Source organism: Manacus candei, unplaced genomic scaffold (genome assembly GCF_025592945.1).
Source record: "Manacus candei isolate 608988 ecotype Guabito, Panama unplaced genomic scaffold, ASM2559294v1 h1tg000049l, whole genome shotgun sequence".
Lineage (NCBI taxonomy): Eukaryota > Metazoa > Chordata > Aves > Passeriformes > Pipridae > Manacus > Manacus candei.
Window position 1 is genome coordinate 11,896,259 of NW_026138097.1, and position 20,476 is coordinate 11,916,734.

General features: G+C 40.3%; 1 protein-coding gene across 10 annotated transcripts in view; it reads left to right on the forward strand.

Moving 5' to 3' along the window:
* The window catches only part of JARID2 (jumonji and AT-rich interaction domain containing 2), a 216,542-nt gene that overhangs the window by 149,689 nt on the left and 46,377 nt on the right, over positions 1-20,476 (forward strand). For all 10 annotated transcript variants that reach the window (XM_051799158.1, XM_051799156.1, XM_051799152.1 and 7 more), the window contains exons 4-5: positions 5,288-5,457; positions 19,372-19,548. In XM_051799158.1, the coding sequence (XP_051655118.1) occupies positions 19,395-19,548 (154 nt within the window). In that variant the 5' untranslated portion in view covers positions 5,288-5,457; positions 19,372-19,394. The remainder of the gene's footprint in view (positions 1-5,287; positions 5,458-19,371; positions 19,549-20,476) is intronic.

Sequence of the window (20,476 nt, forward strand, 5' to 3'; positions counted from 1 at the left end):
CTTCTTTTTAGCTTGCCAGTCTCTCACCAGCAGCTCAGAAAGTGAAAAGCACACTGCATTGGAAAGGGAAATGGGAATTAGCCACAAAACTCTACTACTCAAGCACCTACTTAAGCTATGGTTCCTGTAGCATTTGGAAATCTTACTCTAGTGGTGCTGTTATAAAGAAAAAGGACATAAACATCAGTCTACAGAAAAGCAGGAAAAGACAAAAGCAACAGTGGAGTTCAAGTACTAAGTGGAAGGTAATGAGACCAAGCAGCATAGACATATTGTAGCGCATATTAAGCAGGAAGTTTTGTGAAAACCTGCAGATTGCTGGAGTTTAGAGAATGTTTGAAAAAGATAGTTTGTTTTGCAAATCTCCTTCCAGTTGAGATACTTAGGAATGAGAACAGCCTCTCATCAGAATTTTCTGTAAATAGGTTAGTATGACTACACATGTATTACAAATCTGATTGTGCATATTGGGTTTTGTGTATGTTTTATAGTCCTGATGCTTTGCTTTTGCTTAGGAGTTAGGGGGTAATAAACTGAAAAGAGTCAGGGTTTTGTACTGATGTATAACTAAATCTTACATAGTGATAGTTTAATACTTGATTCTGTTATCTAGAGTATTAATGTTTACCAAATTTAACACAGACTGGTACTACTAACCTGAGCTTTGCTTTGCAAAGAAAGGACGGCCTTTGTATAGTAAGTCTTTTTTTCCTAAATGTGAACTTTTTTACAAGCTAAAGGATATTCTAGGATATTCTAATGGTGCTAGGATATTTAAAAGACATTCTGAAGGATTTTTAGCCCATGCAAACTGTAGTGTTTTGATTTAAGAATGCAATTTCCTTAAAATATTCAACTAAAAATAAATTCTAGTCTAGAAAACCTTCAAAAAGTATATTTTGTGATGGGAGAGAAATGTTTTGTAGCCTAGTCTGGGTTTTTACAATCAGGGTGTTCTCGTTGTGGAGTCTCTGGCTGTAATTTGCTTAGACCTAAAAGCAGTAGAAGAGAAGTGAATCAAAAGGAGGTGAGACTTCCTCGGGCTGAAGCTTTTTTTAACTCCGTGTGATAGGTAAGTGTTTAAAGTCTCTCAAAAGCGGTGGAAGGAAAATAATATTCTGGCAAGAGGAGGTGGTTTACCATTTATTTTTAAATAGTCTAGATATTTCTGGCTGCATGTTGGGTGTTCACATGACGTTTAGATGTGGTATTGAGTTCTTTCCTCATCCTTTTCCTTCTTGAAAAGTTTTTTCTGTTTGAGTATTTGCAAGCCTTATGTAGTGTATACCCTTTCAATGAGGACAGAGTGAGCAATTTGTTTTGAGGACGGAAACAGGATTTTTGTTGTTCTTTCTGCCACTGGTGCCAATCTGTCTCCTCTTGCCAAATGGACGCTAAATAGGTCATTCCAGCAGAAATCATTGCGTTAAGAAGCAAAGAGCAAAGCCGTGCTGCTGGTGGTATGTGCTTAAACAATCACGAAATTGTTTAGTTTGGAAAAGACCTTTAAGTCCAACCATGAGCCCAGCACTGCCAAGTCCACTGCTAACCATGTCCTTAAGTGCCACATCCATAGATCTTTTGCATACCTTCAGGGGTGGTGACTCAGCCACTTTGCTGGGCAGCCTGTTCCAATGCTTGACAACCCTTTCAGTGAAGAAAGTTTTCCTAATATCCAATCTAAACCTCCCCTGGTGCAACTTCAGGCCATTTCCCCCCATCCCATTGCTTGTTACCTGGGAGAAGAGACTGGACCCCCACGTGGCTACACCTCCTTTCAGGTAGTTGTAGAGAACAGTAAGGTCCCCCTGAGCCTCTTTTTCTCCAGGCTAAACAACCGAGCTCCCTCGGACACTCCTCATCAGACTTGTGCTCCTGACCCTTCCCCAGCTCTGTTTCCCTTTTCTGGACATGCTCCAGCACATCAATGTCTTTCTTGTGTTGAGGGCCCAAAACTGAACACAGGATTTGGAGTGTGCCAAGTACAGGGGGATGATCATTTCCCTACTCCTGCAGACCACACTGCTTCTCTCTAAATTTTAGGTTGGCAACAACCTGCTCACAAACTGCCTTTCTGAGCACTTTTATTACTTAGCTACTCTTCCCTGATCAGAAGTGGTGTGTGAGTACAACAAGTTACTGTCCTTCGTCTGATGTAACTGTAGTGAAGAGGAAGGGTACAATCCTTCTTTGGCAGCAGCTTCACACTTAGATTGGATTAAGTGTAATGTGAAACCATACCCGAAATAATTGGTTTTATGCTGCTAGAGGTTTTCATGGGGATATACGAGTTTATTAAGAGGTACACATGCCCTCACAAGGAAACAGATTTTTTCCCCATGTTTTGAAATATATGTGTTTTTCTTTACTGGCACACCTTTGAAACAAAGGTGGAGCAAAGGCTGCTTAAGAGCTTGTCTTTTGTTTACTAACCTTGATTCTTCATCCCAATATGTTGTAGCTACAGAATAGCTTGTTTCTTGCTCACAGCTCACTCTCTGTACACCCTCAGACATTGTACTAGAAGCCTGTGGAGCACATGCCTATCCATGTGAAGAACAGTGGTTGGTGCAGAAATCTAGAGGATGCTGCAGTCCCAAAAGAACACCTTCATTTACTAGTGTTCATAAATTGAACCAGTAATTACTACTGGTGCCTACACCCTGTAACTGCTCAAGGTTTTAATAAAAGATAGATATTTCATAAGGAGTCCAGTTTTAGTGGCACTGGTGAGCTCAAACCAAGCAGGTGGAAGTACAGCAACCTTCATCATTGCTTTGAGAGGAGAAGCATCTCGGACACATCTGACCATATAGCAACAAGTCTCTGCAGCCTCTCTGGGAAAGTGGCAAAAGTTCATGATCATAGCTTGAAGGTGTGTGGAGGAAAGACCCGGCATTTTCGCTGTCCTTGGTGAAATGAAGGGCCCCCATGGGTAATGAATAGTAGTGGTAGTGAAGAGCTGGGTGATAATGAAGAGCTGGTGATGCTGCCAAGCCAGGCTCTGTGCCCCACAGGCATTTATTTGTACCAGAGAAGAATGCTAGCAGAGTGTACTTTCAAAGTACAGATAGACCAAAAGTACTTTCAGTTCACTCATTCATTTCACATCTATGTGAAACTTACAAGTCATTCCCTAATCCCCTTTCAGTGCTCTGGGGACTGATAATAGGGATACTGCAAAACGGCATGGGTGACTCTTGCTGCAAAGGGTTAATTTTGAACTGTGAAACAGGCTTAACCTTTACTTTTCGGGGTGGTGGTCCTCCTCGCTGCTTATCGTTAATCACATGAGATTTGAGCAAGTGCAGAGATGCAGAGAGTGGATGGGTGTGTGTTTTTAACAGCCCAGCTCATGAAGCACACCAACGGGGAAAAATTGCTGTGCAGAAAGCAGGGTTGCTTGCTAACCTTTATAGTCTGTTTTTTGCTGAGAGAGCATATGTTTTGTGCAGAACAGAAGCCAACACAAAGCGTCTTTCTCTGGCTGCATGTATAGTTTTGGTGATAGAAATGTATATGACTGAAATTAAAATCCCATTCATCCTGCATGGGACTCCTCAGTCTGCGTGAAAGAATGGGGCTTTGCAAAGCAGTCTGAATAATTTTGAGGAGATACAAGCAGATCTATACAAGACCTTCATTCTGGAAAGATAATTGTTCCTGGATACAAGGAAATATATGTGTTCAATAGTCTTTTAGTTCCAGTTCACAATTTATAAGCACTGTGATAAAAAAAAAATTATAAAAAGTATGTTATTTTTGCCATCAAGGAAATGAAAACAAGCAGTAAGAATGGCTGGTGTGTTCTGTTGTTTTGGGAGGTGGGGGTTGGATAATGAGAACATGGACAATTTTATGCAGAATTTAGGGAGAAAATTGCTGAATGTTACTTTTTTTCTCTGTTGTCATTAAGGGTTGTGTGTATATACATACCTACACTGCTGGGATTTTCAATTTTTTTTGCTACTTTAGCCACAAAATTGCGAAAGTTTAAAACTACAGTAACAAACCTCTTCTTTCCCAGCTATTCAAGGTTAATAGCCATGAAAAAGAAAAGGTTTGACAATTATGTGTTTCATCCGTACTGAACAATAACTGTGCTTTCCTTAAGTCACAACAGTCAAGCCTGCGGTGGAGTGACAAGACCTGGGTTTTCCTTCAGCATTATTTGATATGTTTCAGATTGACATTATGTAAATACTCTGCTATTAGGGAAGAAAATGACATAAAATTGCATCCTTTCTCAACAAGGTTTTAAGTTCTTTCTGTAGCTTCTCTCTTTTTTGAAGCTGTAATAAAGATCATAATTAGAATCCCACTTGCTTAAGTGAGAAATTAGCATGTTCTTAAATGCTGAGCTGAGCCAGGTTCCCAGCGAGACCTCCTCCAGGTATCTGTCCTGCTCCAAACCGCTTTCCCTCATACCAATTTACATTCTAGACATATTAAAGAAAATCACATTCATTGCTACCTAGCAGTTAATCAGAGCCTTCAGAAAGGCTTGAAATGATTTGTAGCCTGGGTGCCAAAACCACCTGCAGCCATTCATTTCCTGCAGCCATACCCAGGCATGCTCTAAAACTAATCAGAGGGTGTCAGTCAGGACTGAAGAAATTCACTCCATGCATGTCTTTCATTCTTAAAAATTTACTTAACCCCACTCCAGACCTTCTTGCTTACTGTCCTTCTAGGCTGTGACCAAGCAAACGAAAATCTAATGGCTCTGACTGGATGTTTTTCTTGTCAAAAATACTTTGATTTTGATTTGTTTTTGTAGAACTGAATGCTAATATATATACCTTATCTATTAATATATATTTTTACCATGGAAATAATATTCTAGCAGATTGGGATAAACTAAAACCTTAATGGGGCCAAAATAAACCTAGTTTGTAAAATAATTAAAAACAGGAAGCAATGAACCCTAACACTTAACAAAAAAAAAAGAAATTTTAATGGTGCAAAATACAGATTTAATTTCCAAATAAGTGAATGGTAAACTGTAATTGTATCATGTGCAAAAAACCACTCAGAACATATGAAACAGTAGTCACAGATTTTACAGTCAAGATGTTCCCTTTCTGGTTTTCCAAATTGTAGCAGAAGATACCAAAGAGTAAAACAAATAAAATACTGTCTTCATAATTGACCCAGCTAGGGATATATCGGTGGGAGATGGATTCAGATCTATCTTTCTTTTTTTTTTTTAATGGTGAATTTGTATGTTCTCACTCATCCTGTGAGTTCTGCCTAACAAGCTTTTGATGTACTCTTGTTTCTACAGGCCAAGGCTGCAAGCACAAAGGAAGTTTGCTCAGTCCCAGCCAAACAGTCCCAGCACAACTCCAATAAAGGTAGTGGAGCCGTTGTTACCCCCTCCTGCCACTCAGATTTCTGACCTCTCCAAAAGGAAGCCCAAGACAGAAGATTTTCTCACTTTCCTCTGTCTTCGAGGTAGGTGTCTCGCAGCAGCCTTGGGGGACAGTCTCATTCACAGAAGCAGCCGTAGCACCGCACACCGACCAGCAGCTCGACAAATGTACTGGTGCTACACTTGAATACACTGTGTGCATTTCAGCTCTCAGCAATTTAACTGTATCTGCAGCAGGAGCATTTGAGTTCATGGTTATAAAGATCATAAAATGAGGCTGGTAATAGTGCAAAAAGAAATTTCTTTTATGCTTGGCTCTCTGTTATCCTGAATGGATTATTGTCTAGCTCTCTTAAGTCCTCCCCATCCTCCTTGTTTTGTCTGACTATAAACTGAAGGAGTGCTTAACTTGCCTGAGTACTTGTTCCTGCAAGAGGAGAAATCTGGTTGGAAATTCCCCTTCTCTACCTACTCACTGTCCTTTATTGTTCACTCTGAGCCAGGCTTTTCATGTGATGTAGGTGGAGGGGTTGCCATTGTTCTTGACTGCCTCAGGAGCCAGATTGTTCCTGTGGTGATAATTAAAACAGGTGAGCTCCTCCACACTGCAACTCAAGTAAAAACGAGGCATCTGAAATTGTAGAGAGAGATGCCTGAATTAGCTCATAGGAGCAGGTGTTTGAGCCTGGCTGGTGCCTGTCTGCAAGCCCGCACGTCAGACCTGGGGACCCGAGCATGAGCTACAGCGAACTGTCTGGATTAAGCTAAAGAAGGAGACCTTACCTGAGTTAGTACTGTCCATGGCCCTGTGTGCCAGGTCATCTACTGAAGATAGCATCTTTCAGTTTAATTTCCCAGTTGTCATATTAGCTCTTGTGGTATGTTTGTCTTCTGGCAGGTGTGCCCCCTCCTTTTAGTCACTGCTCCATCCTTGATGTGCTGGAATGATGCCTCTTGCTGTTGTTTTGTCCCCTTACCTGCTGAAAGGGTGCGAATTTGTTACAGATAGGATTGTCTGCAAAAGTCTTACCTAGTGGGTTAAATCTTTCAAAGCTTGTGTTTGAGTTCCCCTTTCTGGTGCTGAGGTCTCTGTCTCATCTGTGAGCAGCAATGATCAACACAACCCATAGCTTCCTGCTGAGGCTTTCGTACCTTAATGAAGTGTGGTTTGATTTCTTTTTACTTCTCTTCTGTGAGATTTTAGGCTAGTGGTACCTTTGGACTGGTTGCTAATTTATCCATCTTGATTCACGTCTATTACGGAGCCTCCATCCTGTTGGGAATTCTGGTAAAGTGGGTGGGTGGAGGGGATAGAGGGGGGTGATTTGCTAGTTTTTGTGGTTTTTTAAAGGATTGTGAGGAGCAGAATCTAATGGAGTTTAAAGTGGCATCACGGTCCTCTGAAATTTAATCTGTGTAAATGTATTTCTAATTTAGTGTGTGGTGAGGTTGATCAGTCTGTTGGCAGCATGTCACTGCTGTGATCTGGGCCAACTGCCACAGTTGTTGGTGGGAAGATTCAGATGGGGGTTGTGTGTGTGTGTGTGAGCACACATGGCTGCATTCACACACTTGTTTCCACTGCTTGCTAACTAAGCATGAGTTATTTATAGCTTTGAAGGCACTTGCACTTATAGAAAGGAAACCTGTATGGGGGTGTCACTTATCTCCATTTTTATTTCCTAGTCTCTTAGCATTCTGGTTTAACAACGCAAATGGGAAGCACGAGTACTTTTGTCCTATTCCAATGCTTCATGTTGTTGTTTTTATTTATTTTTTTTTATTTTAATCAATGGCTGTTTGGCTCTTGCACCTGTAATTTTCTTCTTTGTTATTCATCTGTGGCATAATTGATGTTTTGTACTGTCAATTAAGAACTTACAATTCATTCCTAATTTCTTCAGTATGCAGGAGTACTCGCATGTTTCAGACAGCACATGCATTCAGACAGCAAGATCACAATTACTATTATATTAAAAGCCACAAGAGAAAATCTGCTCTGAGTGCCACACATGGCACGTACATGGTCTGCTTAAACAGCCTGAAGAAAAGCAGAAAGGGGAAGCTGTTGGCTTTGTTTCAGCACCTCCACAAGCTTATTGCTCCATCACCCCGGTAAAAAGCCTAAAAAGAGGTGGGGGAATCTTCTTGGACATCTGCTACATAGATGCTCGTCTGTGGAGGAGCAGGAGAGTGCTGTGGCTTGGAGGAAGTAGGAGTGGGGTTGTTTCAACTGGTATTAACATGGTTCTGGCTTCTGTGCCTGGAATGCTGTGTCCTTCAGAAGGTCTTGGTTGTCTGAGGTTGTGCCCATTTGGCCTCTTGAGAGGTTTAGCTCCAGGTGATTCTCTCTTTTGATGTACCCTGTGAAAAAAAAAAGGAAGTGGAAGATGGTACATCCAGCTCCATAAAAGTACCACAAATAGTTTTCCATGGCACTGGCAGGCTTAGTTTGGTGCTGTTCTTCTGGTGGTACCTAGTGAGCTTGGAGAGGGAAGAGACAGCAGCTTATTTAAACCCTGCACGGGGAAGACTTGTGATGTTTTTGGAAGGGGTTTGTTTTGATATGGAACCTCTGTGCTGTTATTTATTGAAGTGTTGAGGGATTCAGAATTCTTTGCATGGTGGGACATGTGGTTGTTCTGACTTCTGTCCAGATGCATCTGTCCAGCCCTGGCACTTTCACGATGGAATGTGACATGCAATTGCATGGAAATATGAGCTCACTGACAGGGTTGAAGTTCAACACTTCAAAAATTTTAAGTGTAGTAGTGATAAGATCCAGGACAGTAAATCTCCATGTTTGCTTAATTTAAAGAAAAACACCATTAAGTTAGAACTATCTTAGGTCCTAGTCCTTCAAAAGTTGGGGTGATATAGTCACTGCATTCACAATGAAAGCTTTTTTTTTCAGCAGGGGAGTCTTCTCCAAGACTAGTGGTAAAGCAGCTCTGTGGTCATGTCTCTCTCCTTGTCCCATCACACCTAGCAGTGGTGTCAGAAGCACAGTGTAAATTTGTCAGAATTTACATTGATTCACAGAATCATGAATCCTTAAAGTTAGAAAAGACCCTCATGATAGCCAAGTCCAGCCTTTGACCGAATACCACCATGTCAAGCATGTACTTTGATTTTCTGTTTTTAAGTAGAGAAATTTAAAAATCCCATCACCACTACAAGTTCAGTCTTCATTGCTCTTGTGGGGTTTATTTTAAGTGGGAGCGGCTGCATTCGATCAGTGATGGAGCAATATTATCATGCAACAGTGTGGAAGAAAGGCCCTTGACATATGTAAGGTCCCATACTAGGGAGAAGAAGTCCCATTTACCTGTCCTGTTACATGTAAAAAAATCTAATGATTCAAATAATTTTTATGTACCTGCCCCCCTAATTTCAAAGGGAAATAATTTAACCAAGATGACCTGCTTGGTTTCATTATTCAGAATACTAAGGCTGTAGACATATTTTTAATTAGTTTGTTTTTTAAACTCTTGATTCGATAATACAATGTACTAATTACTTCTTGAAAGGTAATTGGAGCAGAGTGAAAAAGCTGTAACAGTTGATGGATACCTGAGCACCCTGGAATACATCTAATTGACCAGACTTGGCAAGGCTGCCCTGCCTGCTATTATTTTAAAATCCTTCTTTTTAAAAAGTGTGGGGGGGGGTTATTTTATTAAATTGTGACCTAGAATTTCCAGAAGAAGGAAGGGAATAGCACAGATATCTCTGAAGTGTTTGTCTGCAGTGTTCTTATCTTTAAATAGCTTCTTTGAAGGAGCCCGTACGCCCTTTGCCAGAGGCATAATTAGTATCTTTCAGCGGCGTGTAGATACAAGTGTGTCATCTCTGTGTGGTTGTACAACAGCTTTCACTTTTACTGTATTTTCTGCCTCTGATCATATTTTTCTTAATAGCTTCTGTTACAGTGCATTTAAGCTACCTTTGCACTCTGTAATTATTTACGGGTTAAAATATTGTGAGTCAAATAATAATGGGTTAAAGGAGGAAGGAGAAACAACTCCCTGGGAGCAATAGATCTTTGGCAAAAGTTGATAACAGGAAGGCTATGATTAGGAGACTACATTTTAAGAAGTTTTCCCATGATCAATTTTCTAATTAAGCTGAGCCTCTGGGACTTACATACTAGAGAATTTCAGGGATTCCTAAATAAAGATGGTTTAATTGAGATCTCACAAATTGAGTTTTCAGGTTCTTCTATTCTGCAAAATGTGTGATTGTTCGTTTATTTGAGTACTGTGCTGAGTTAATGATCTGATGATTTATTACAATAGGGCAAAATAAAAAAAAAATTCACTATAGCATGTTTGTCTGAACTTCAGTAACTTTTAACTCCCAGTGCTCCAGTCCTCTCACAGTTTGCTTTTAAATAGACATTTTATTCTTTTAAACACCTGTGTTTGGGTGGTAGGCTCAAAGAGCTTTGATCCCAGTCTTCTCCTTGGAGTCTTGATAGGAGAGGTTGAATAGGTGTCAGTTGATACTTGCAGAGATTTTCCTTTACAGCCAGAGAGACCCCAAAACCAAAACTTGCAGGCTATTGAGTTTGGGCATGTTAGAAAACCACTGTATCTTTTAACAAGGCAGAAGGTATGTTTGCCTGCTAGTTCAGTGTCAATAGGTACACTGTACTTTGAGAGCTGCTGACTGAATCAATCACATTCTTGAAGCACCGGAGCACATTGCCACCGTGGAGACATGCTCACCACATCAGAGTAAGCAGATTCAATAGCACAACAAGTTGATTAGGCTGGAAGCAAAGCAATGAAATGCTGATGCTGTCAAAAAAAAAGAAGAGCTTTTTTGCAGTCTAGGTTAGTTTCTGTAACTCAAAAATAGTATTACAACACGCAGATGTACAATAATTTGTTGGAAGAAGGGTTTTTATTGATTTTGCTGTTCAATCATTTAGTATTTGAAACTAAAATTTTAGAATGGATTGAAAAGAGAAGAATAAACTTCAGGGTGTTAAATCTGAATTGCACAAACCATTTAATAAAAATAACTTTGCGTTTTGTAACTGTAATCTCACAATTTTTAAGTTCTTTTTTAAAGTTAGGAGTAATATCGAAGTATAGAATATAGGATATTTCTCATGTGCAACCATTTAGGCCACCTGTGGAATATGCTGCTCTGAACTAGTAAGTAACTCTCATGGTGGTTTAGGACAAGAGTAATTTAATCACTGTTGGCAGGAAGAAGTGATTATGCAGGTTCACAGTGAACAAGATGTGTAAAGTACACAGAGAGAGCCTAGTGACCACCACCACGGCATTATTCCTTCCCAGGGGAATAGAGTGCTGCTGGAGGGCCAGACCTCTAGGCACATGAAAATGTTACTTCATATCGCTGTGTGTCCACTGGGAGATTTAAGAGGTGCTGAAGCAAGATAGAGTATCCTGTGTGGAGTACTACAGCTGAATCAAAGTTTTTTCTTGCTCTTCCAGTTTTTGGGTGCCTTTCTGATGTTAATGATTCCAATATCTACCTCTGCAAAAAGCCACAGGATGAAGCTAACTGACTGAAATGGGAGACTAATCTTGAGGTTTAGCCTTTGTATTTGCCTCAGACTCACTCTGAGTCCCTCAGCAAGCTGCTTAGTTTTTTGTAAAATGAGGATAAATATTTAAGTCTGTATAAAATCAACCTAGCGGGATGGTGATTATGGATGAGCTACTGGCATAAAATCTGAGTGCTGCAATGGCAGCAGCAGTTCAAAACCTCGCTGCCCAGGTAGGCAGTGTAAAGTATTCTGGCAAAGGCAATTCCTGCTCTTCATGCCAGCCAGAAAACTGTGAGCCTGCTTCTGTAACCTGTGAATATACCATAGGTTCAGTGTTTCTCCAAAAGACATTTTTTTGTGCTAGGAATGGGGCCCAGGATCTCTTAGATATAAAACAGTAGCTTTTTGGGAATGGTAGAGGGGAACGTAAAGTTGGGGATTGAAGTGTATGTGGAAGGGGCTGGTTTTGAGGTACACTTGTAAAATCTAGTCAGGTTAGTGGAGGTAAATTGCCTTGAGATTGTTGGATATGAATTGTAGATTTGAGAAGCACTTGTGGTTTTTTTAATATTGAGTATTCTGTTAGTCTGGTGTGTGTTTTGTTAAGTTTGGAAAGTGAACCTTTTTTTTTTTCTGCCAGAGTTTCACGCATTTCCCCATCCTTACTCCATTTCCCTTGAAAAGGAAAAATTTTCTTTGGCTTTTTGGTTTTAGCTCTACTACTTCGAAGAACAGACCGAGAAGAAAATGGGCTTTGTGTTGCTACACTAGTTGATAAGTTAACCATAACACTAGGCACCTTGTGATTCATGCAATGACAGGGGAGGGAAGAGTTTGGGCATCACTGTGTTTGAGCTCTGTTTTGTTTCTGTGTTTGGGATGGCCTTTTCCTCCCTCTCTCTCAGGCACCAGGGAGCTCCCTCTGGGGTTGTTCCTCACAAGTGAAGTACAATTGCTCTTTCCTTTAGAGTTTATGCAGTTTGTTCTCCTTTAGCCTTGCTTGGTAAAACAACCGCAAAGCGTGGGCATAAATGACATTTGTTTGCACTTCAGGGACTTGGTGTTGTCCTGCCAAAATGTAATAAGTAGGGCATACAACAAATGAGAAGCAGGCCCTAAATTTTAAGCATTGAGATGCCAGCACATCAGGAGCATTTGAGAGGCAAGGTTTTTCCACCTGCATACAGCCGCAAAATGAGGCTGCGTGTTGGAGAAGCCAAACCTCTGGACGTGGCTTGTTGTAGGGCTTGGCATGCCATGTATTTATTGGGGCAGGCTTAAGTCCCACATACCTTGACCTGCCTTGTGCTTAAATCATTCTGATGTCTTAAATTGTTTTAGGATTTTTCCAAAGCACATATGGGTTATGTTTAATTGCTACGAGGAAAAAAAAAGAGAGGAGCTAGAGGGGGAGTTGGTGTAAATAATTCATGGAGAAGAATCCTCCAATTTTGCAGAAACCACAGCCCAAATTACAGAGAAGGCTCTTGGATTGAGATGATTTTTGTTGTGGTTGTAACATACCAGGGCTTGAATCCTGTCCAGATGAAAACATTTGGTTTGTACTTCAGTAAATATTGCAGAAACACTGCCAGCTAATTCTGAAGAGTAATGAAATAGTATTTTTGGCAAAGCACATGCACTTTCCATACTTCTAAATCCACTCTTCAGATCCAAATTCAGAGGTTTTTTTAATGTGTTTAGCTAGTCCAAGACAAAAGTTAATGTAATTTAATGAGAAACAAAACATATCGTAATTTAGGAGGGAAAACTACACATTCATCAAACAATAATAAAAAAACCCCTTAATAACCTCATTAGTCAAATAAAATGGCTGAAAAAGAGTATAGTTTATTCTATTAATCAGGCACTTGCTGCTGAGGTCAATGCATCTGTGTGTACAGGCTGTGTAAGCATCAGTTCTGCCTACTGGTAGTAGAAAGCTTGAATTTTTCATATGCAAAGGGTAGTATCTTTCCAGGAAAACTGCTAAAAGCAGCACCATGACTTAAAAAAATATATTTTACTTTGTACTTACTATTGTATAAGCATCAAATTGTTATAACGGAGGACATGAAATGCATTTGTCATCCTTTCATATGCATTACACCACACTTTGTGTGTAGTTGTGGTAATCATTTTTCCTACATAGTTAGGTTTTCTTTTGTGTGGTCTCACAATAGGAGGGAAGACAAAAATACTCGATAGAGAATTTCAATAATGAAACTGTAGATACTGATGGAAACAGTTACCAAACATACTTAAAATCTAATTTTTTTAAAGAGCCGACTGTCCTCCCTTTTTGTAATAATTCATAGCTCGTTGTAACCATGATGAGTGATTCTAAAAAGGACAACTCACCATTAATGATTTTCTCAATATTTGCTGCACACAGTGGTATCTTATCATAGGAGCAGTAATTCCTGCTCTCTGGTGAGGAGAGGGTAGATGGGGTTGTGTCAGCTGTCCAGGCTTTCTGTATGGTTTGCAATCCCTTAGTCAGCCATGGAACTTTGTTTAAAAATTGTTCAAAAAACCATGAAAAATTGTTCAAAATAGCACTATGAGGGCCAGCTTTGGTAATTTGGCCTTTCCCCAGTGACTGGGAGGAGGGGAAGAGGGCTGGGAAGTTCCCTCCAGGTTTCTGCCTGGCTTTGGCATAGCTTTTCTGCTCTCTACTGGGAGACTTGTTGAACAAGAAAGGGTGAGTGGCACATGTCCAGATGAGGGCAGCAGGTTGACAGCACTGTCAGACAGATACCTTGTATTGTGTAGCTTTAACAGGAGTGTCCTTCCTGCTTTGCTGTATTTGTTACTATTGAATGTCAGTAATTCTTTCAGTATCTTCCTTCTCCCATTGCTCCTGCATCTTATGTCCATCTGCTAATGTACTTCTCACCACTTGCCTCTTTCTGCAGCCCCAGCACATCTGAGCCCCTCCCTTCTTCTGCTCTGCTGCTGCTGCTACATACTCTTTCTTACAGCTTACTGCTTCTGCCATGGCTTCTCCTTCCTTCCCAACATTTTTCAGTTGCCTCATCCAGATCTTTGCTGATGGCACATGCTTTTGTGCAAATACTGATGCAAAACAAATCAGCTGTCTTGAGGGGAAAAGAAAAGCATTTAGGAATTGTGTGCCTAGACATCATCAGGACAGAATGTAAAACGTGCAGCTTCTACACGAGTGGAAACATACTGCATTTAATGTTTTGTTTAATAACATAAAGTGATATATTATGCTACACATTCAATAAGAAAAAGTGTGCATAGAAATTTTCCAAATCTCTTCTTGAGAGCTTGTAACATTACATTACAGTTATAGCTTTATTAATGGACTTTAATTTCCTTAGTCTGGGATTTTAATCTGAATCAGTTCCCTGATCCAATTCACCACATGGCCTCACAAAAAAATTATACTGCCACAGTTGAGGTGGTGGCACCGGAATAAGAACAAGAGGCCAGATGGAGGTAGATGTTCTGTGGACTGTTTCTGATGCCAAGAAAAATGTCCACACAGCTACTAACAGTCTAGATGGTTCCTTGTATGAAATGTCTTCTAAATAAGTGGTGAGAAGTAAATATAATTTCTAGTTGCCATCAGATTTACTGAGTGAGTGGGCTTTTCAGGCACCTGCTGATCAGGTACATGGCAGGGTGGGTTCTTCTCTGTGGAGGGTTGCTCATGTGCTTTCCCTAGGTGCTGCAGGGCTCCTCCTCCTCTGCTCTCCCCTTCATCCACTGCAATGCCCATGGTAGCAGCTGCCTGCACAACTTGGGGGCTCCCAGCACAGAAGGAGACTTGTAAAATTCAATACAGCCACAGGCTCTCATAACCCTTTCACAGATTTTTCTGGTGTTTTCTTGGGGATGGAAAGCGAGGAAATGGGGAATTATATACCTAGAGTACTGAGATCTGGCAGGCACCACCTCCCAGGCCCAGATGTTGCCCTCTATCTGGAGCGCTGTAGCTCTTCTCTTTTGCTGTTGGTTATTGATTAAATTCTAATGTCACTCTTTGGCTTGCCCTCGGTAGGCTTTGAGAATCATACTTTGGTGCTAGTGAGGGCAAGAAGAAGAGGATGAATAATACTTCACTCTTGCTACCTGGCTGGCAAATATGTGCAAGAAGGACCCAGCATAGCTGCCCTGTGGGTTTCTGTTGCTGAGTGCATCCAGGCAAAGACAAAAACATGCAGAATAGTGTTCTGTAAAGTTAAAATATCAAGGAAACGCCTACAACTGTATTTTCTGTTCATGTGTGTGTGTGTATGTATGCATCTGGCGAACCTGCATTTTTCCTTATTCTCATGCCATTTTGGAGGACTGTCATACATAATTTTCATTGTAAAACATACATCATTTTCATGATAAATATCTGTTATACATGGAGAAACCTGAGAGCAACAGCTCTGAACTGTAAGGAAAACCACCATGTTCTTAACTTGTCATGAAGATAGGCCAGAATTACGAGGAAGGGCACTATATTTTGTTTGACCAACTGATACAGTTGGAAAAAACAAACCAGCTCTTGAGCACACATTCTTCGCATCTCCAGTGGTCTTGACCGTTCATGACTACAGTAACAGTGCTTAGTATTGTTTATATTAGCTTTGAGTAGCAAATGGAGTCCCCTGTAGAGATAGGCTGTGGCATCATATGCGCATCCTGTCTGGTCTCAGAGAGGATGAGGCATATTTAGGACAGGAATCATTATTATAATAAAGAAGGTGAGCGATCACGTAGCTTACGTTCTTTACAGTGCAGCTTTGTTCGTATGAGTTTCATTAGTTCTTCAGTCATGAGGTCAGAGTATTATTTCCATAAGAGGAGTTTTGAGTGAGGGTTCTTAGCTCTTATCTTGGTGTAAACCAGCAATGCACATAAACCACTGACAAGTTAGGTGTTGTCTAATAAACATAATTGTCTTTCTTTTAGTTTGAATGAAATCACAGTATACTTACAACCTTGTCTTCCCTTCAGTTTGCTCATAAAGGAAATTTGTAGTATCTTGAGCTTGAACAGCCTGTTTCAATATTTTAAATCAGTGTTTTCTCAGCCTTTTGGACATGTTTAGATATATAGCCTTAAAGTGAAAATGGTTTTAACCAGTTTAACACATAGTTGTGAACAAATTATTTGAGGCTGTTCCAGAACTGAAATCATAGTATAAAAGATGACGATAAAAATAGTTTTAATATAAAATGTAAGCAAAAAAACTCAGAGCTTTTAGATTTCTTTCAGCGTCTTCCATCCATAACAACGCTTAAATAGAACAAAAATGTGCAAGTCCAGACTTTTTTTCTTTCCTTCTGTTTGGCAAGTCAAGTTTAATAAATATGTAGGAAAAGCTGATGAGAAGGAGGGGAGGAGACCCAGACTGAACGCCAGCTTTTCTCCAAGGTCTCATATTGCAGAGCACTTAGATCAATAAAAAGAGGGTTAGCAGGACTCTCCTGTGTTATTGGATGTTGCTAGTCTAATTTCTCTGGAAATATGCTTCCCGAGCAGTCCCAGCTGTCCCAGGAATTCAGTTTAACCACTGTTGTTCATAGTTCTTGATGGGAAAGAATTAAAAAATGTCATTCTGACAGAAGATTTATGCACTGAGATTACAACAATTGAATACCAGGAGTTAGGTGAACTTTGTGCCTGCTCTCAGACTTGGTAGGACTTTCCCTCCTTTCTAAGCAGAATGACAGAACACTATATTTTATTCTGTGCTTTAGCAAAAAAGAAGGAAAAAAAAAAGATTGCTATTGTAATAACAACATTTGCATTGCAGATGATACTTTTTTTGCTGGTTGCTGTTGAAAGCTACTGCCAAAAGTAGGGAAGATTGTAGGGAAGATGAAGCTTAGAGATCAGACACTGTATCTAGTCTCCTATTTCAGTGTCTCAGAAGGGTAAATTTTCTGACTGTTTCTCTAATTATAATAGGGAGATTTCAGTCTGTGTTTGAATCTAATTTTGAGGGTTCCTAACAGTGAGTTTCTTTTATGCCATCATTTGTCAATGCACTGATGATGTTAGACTTCAGATTCTGCTAAGAACTGATGCACTTGTGTCCAGCTTCTGAATCCATACTACACATAGGGTACCTAGATGGAAGAAAAAAAAATTTATTTTTTAGGCAGCACTATCTTAGAGTAACTGTTTTAGATCCTTCTAGTTAGTTGCTGTTGAGACTTAAAACTCCCCTCTGAGCAGAAGAATTAATGTGCCTGTGCCTTTCACCACCTTTTACCTGCTATGGTTAATTGCTCTGAGTGTGCCAAAAAGTTCTAGGCTTGCATAAAAAATGTGAAGATTTTTTGTTTCTGTAAGTTGCTACAGCTTCCATGCCATGAAATATGTCATCAGTCTTAATTTGGTCATTAGTCTATATAAATATGAAGTTTGTGACATGCAAAAGCCTTTCCCCCTAGGATAGCCATATGTGTCCATACGTTTATGACTAGATTGGATGGATTAATATGTACACTGTTTCAGGGGGGAAGAATCATCATGCCCTCGGTGCTGCTGTAGTGTTTCTCGTAGCTGTCCAAGGGCCACCACTCATGCACAGCACAGGATGCTGGTGAGGAGTTTCTCTCTGCTTTTCCCAGAGGCAGCCACAGTTCCAAAGGGGCTCTTATAGATGCCAAGAGCAAAGGTCTTTACAGGTGGGGGTTAAGCCCCACGGAACCACTCATTCACTTCCCCCTCAGTGGGATGGAGGAGAGAGTTGGAAGGATCAATCTGAGAAAACACATGGGTTGAGATAAAAACAGTTTAATACATAAAGCAAAAGCTGCAAGCAAAGCCCAACAAGGAATTCGCTACTTACCATTGGCAGGCAGGTGTTCAACCATGCCCAGGAAAGCAGGGCTCCATCACATATTGATGGTTGCTCGGAAAGACAAATGCTGTAACTCTGAATGTCCCCCCCTCCTTCATCCTTCTTTCCCCAGCTTTTATTGCTGAGAGTGATGTCATATGCTCTGGAATATCTGTTTGGCCAGTTGGGCTCAGATGTCCTGGCTGTGTCCCCTCCCAAATTCTTGCACACCCCAGCTGCTTGCTGGCAGAGCAGCATGAAAAATAGGGACAAAAAATGCCTCGACGCTGTGCAAGCACTGCTTAGCAATGGACAAAAACATCCCATTGTTATCAACCCTGTTTCCAGCACAAATCCAAAACATAGCCCCATTCCAGCTACTATGAGGAAAATTAACTCCATCCCTATCAAAACCAGTATAGTTAGGAAAGGATGATTCATCGCAGAAACAACCCATCCCAGTTTTTGTGCCATATTTAGGTATCCATTCATTAAAATATAATTTTTATAGTTACAAGTATTTTGTACAAAGCTGATGGGAGCAGAAAATGTGCGACCTCCAAAAAAGCTTTAGTTAGTTGTTGGCAATGGCAACACCAACAGCTCAAAAACCAAACACAACACAGAACTGCAGTTCTGAAGAGCTTGAAGCCAGAAGTGCTTCCTAAGGCAGCACCAGCTAAATAGCCACTACCTTGCATTGTTGATCTGTAGCCCAGTTCTCTTTGTCTTTTTGTTTTATTTAGCTACAGGAAAATAACTAACTAACTGAAGCAATGAGTTGCCATTATCCACATCTGTTGACTCTATTTTTTCCCTTTCTTTACCAAAAATTCTTTCCTTGGGAGTAAGTAGAAGGCTCCTAGGGCACGTGTTCCCTCCAGGGGATAGACAGAGACTCATTTTCAATAGAATGATATTGGGCACAAGGGATAGTGTCCATTAGTTGTCAGCAGTATTTGTACATTTAAAAATCACAGGAGTATCATGGGAAGTAATCAAGAGAAGCAACATCCTCAAGAGGAGCACACAGGGAATCAGGAGCCCTTTGCTCTTTTCTCTCCTTTGCCAGGAATCAGCTAGGCAAATAAGCATCTCAATGTCTTGGTTTTTCTCTTTGTTTCACACTGCAGAATGTTGCAAAATATTGTGTGCAGTACTGTAGAGGTCTTCAAAGCATTGTGAAGTTTAAGTGCTGATGCTTTATTGTAATGATAACCTAAAAATATTGCCATGGTGCAGATTGGTTTTTTGTTCTTTTTTTCTTCTGTTTGGAAAAGCTGTAAGCTTCTAGTTGTGTGTTAAGACTTCAGTAAGGCACTTGAGCACGCATTTGAAATTAAGCATATGCATTAGTCCTTTTCCTGAATACACAAAGCTATTAATTAGGGTTTATAACAAGACTGTTTGATTGTCTGAAGTATGAATAGAATGTGCTTGAGGGGGGGAGAACCCCGCTTTTCACATGCGTATCCTGTTGGTAAAACCTAATAAATAAAAACCCTCTAGTTAGTCATGCACTGGTGTGACCTTCCATCTCTGAGTCCCTCTCTTCCCTTGCTATGCATGACACTAAAGTAGGTTATGATCAATATGGTTAGTGCAGTAAGTGAATGTAATAATGCTGATGGGCCATTTCTTTATAATGATCAGGTTCTCCAGCCCTGCCCAGCAACATGGTATATTTTGGAAGCTCTCAGGATGATGAGGATGAAGAAGAAGAGGAGGAGGAGACAGAAGACACAAAAACAGCCACAAACAATGCTTCATCATCATGCCAGTCAACCCCTAGGAAAGGAAAAACGCATAAACAAGTACCAAATGGGCAAGGTAGGTCCTAAATAGTGCTGTTCTTCTACACCCCTAGTAAAGACATATATGAGCTGAATGTGCTCAGTCCTTCTCTGTTCTTCTGTATCTGAGTGAAAAGTGATGGAGTGAGATGTAGTGTTAGCATCGTGTGCCTTAACCTGTTTCTTCTGACAGTCTGAACTCTATGGCAAAAATGTAACTGCAGGGCTGGAATTATACACACACACACAAACACACATATATATCTATATATATCTATCTATCAATGTGGGGGTCTCTTCTCCGAGTAACAAGCGATAGGACTAGAGGAAATGGCCTCAAGTTGTGCCAGGCAGGGTTTAGATTGGATATTAGGAAGAATTTCTTCATTGAAGGGGTTGTCAAGGCTACCCAAGGAAGTGGTTGAGTCACTATCTCTGGAGGTATTTAAAAGTCATGTAGATATGACACTTGGGGACATGGTTTAGCAGTGAACTTGGCTGTGTTAGGTTTACAGTTGGACTCGAGGATCTTAAAGATCTTTTCCAGCCTAAGCAATCCTGTGATTCTGTGAGATAGTTACAGACAGATATATATGCATACACAGACATATACTGGAGTTATACACACATCCACATATATGTATAGACACACAATGACTCTCTCTGGCTTTTTTGTGACCAACATTTAATTTCAAATAATTTTATTTTTTCAAAGCTAAATAAAATACAAGCCTCCATAAGTGATATCAAAATGCATGTCATGGGCAATGCTTAATTTTTCACATGCAGTATTGAGACCACAATTGCACTCAATTAAGATATTACATTCGTGTTCTTGATTGAAAGATTTTATGGAAAAAACTTTTTCAAGTCACTTATTTCTTTGCAAATCAGTAAAAGCTGCATTCATTACAGTGTGTCATGTCCTCGTGTCATGTCCTCGTGCCATATCTTGAAAAATGGAT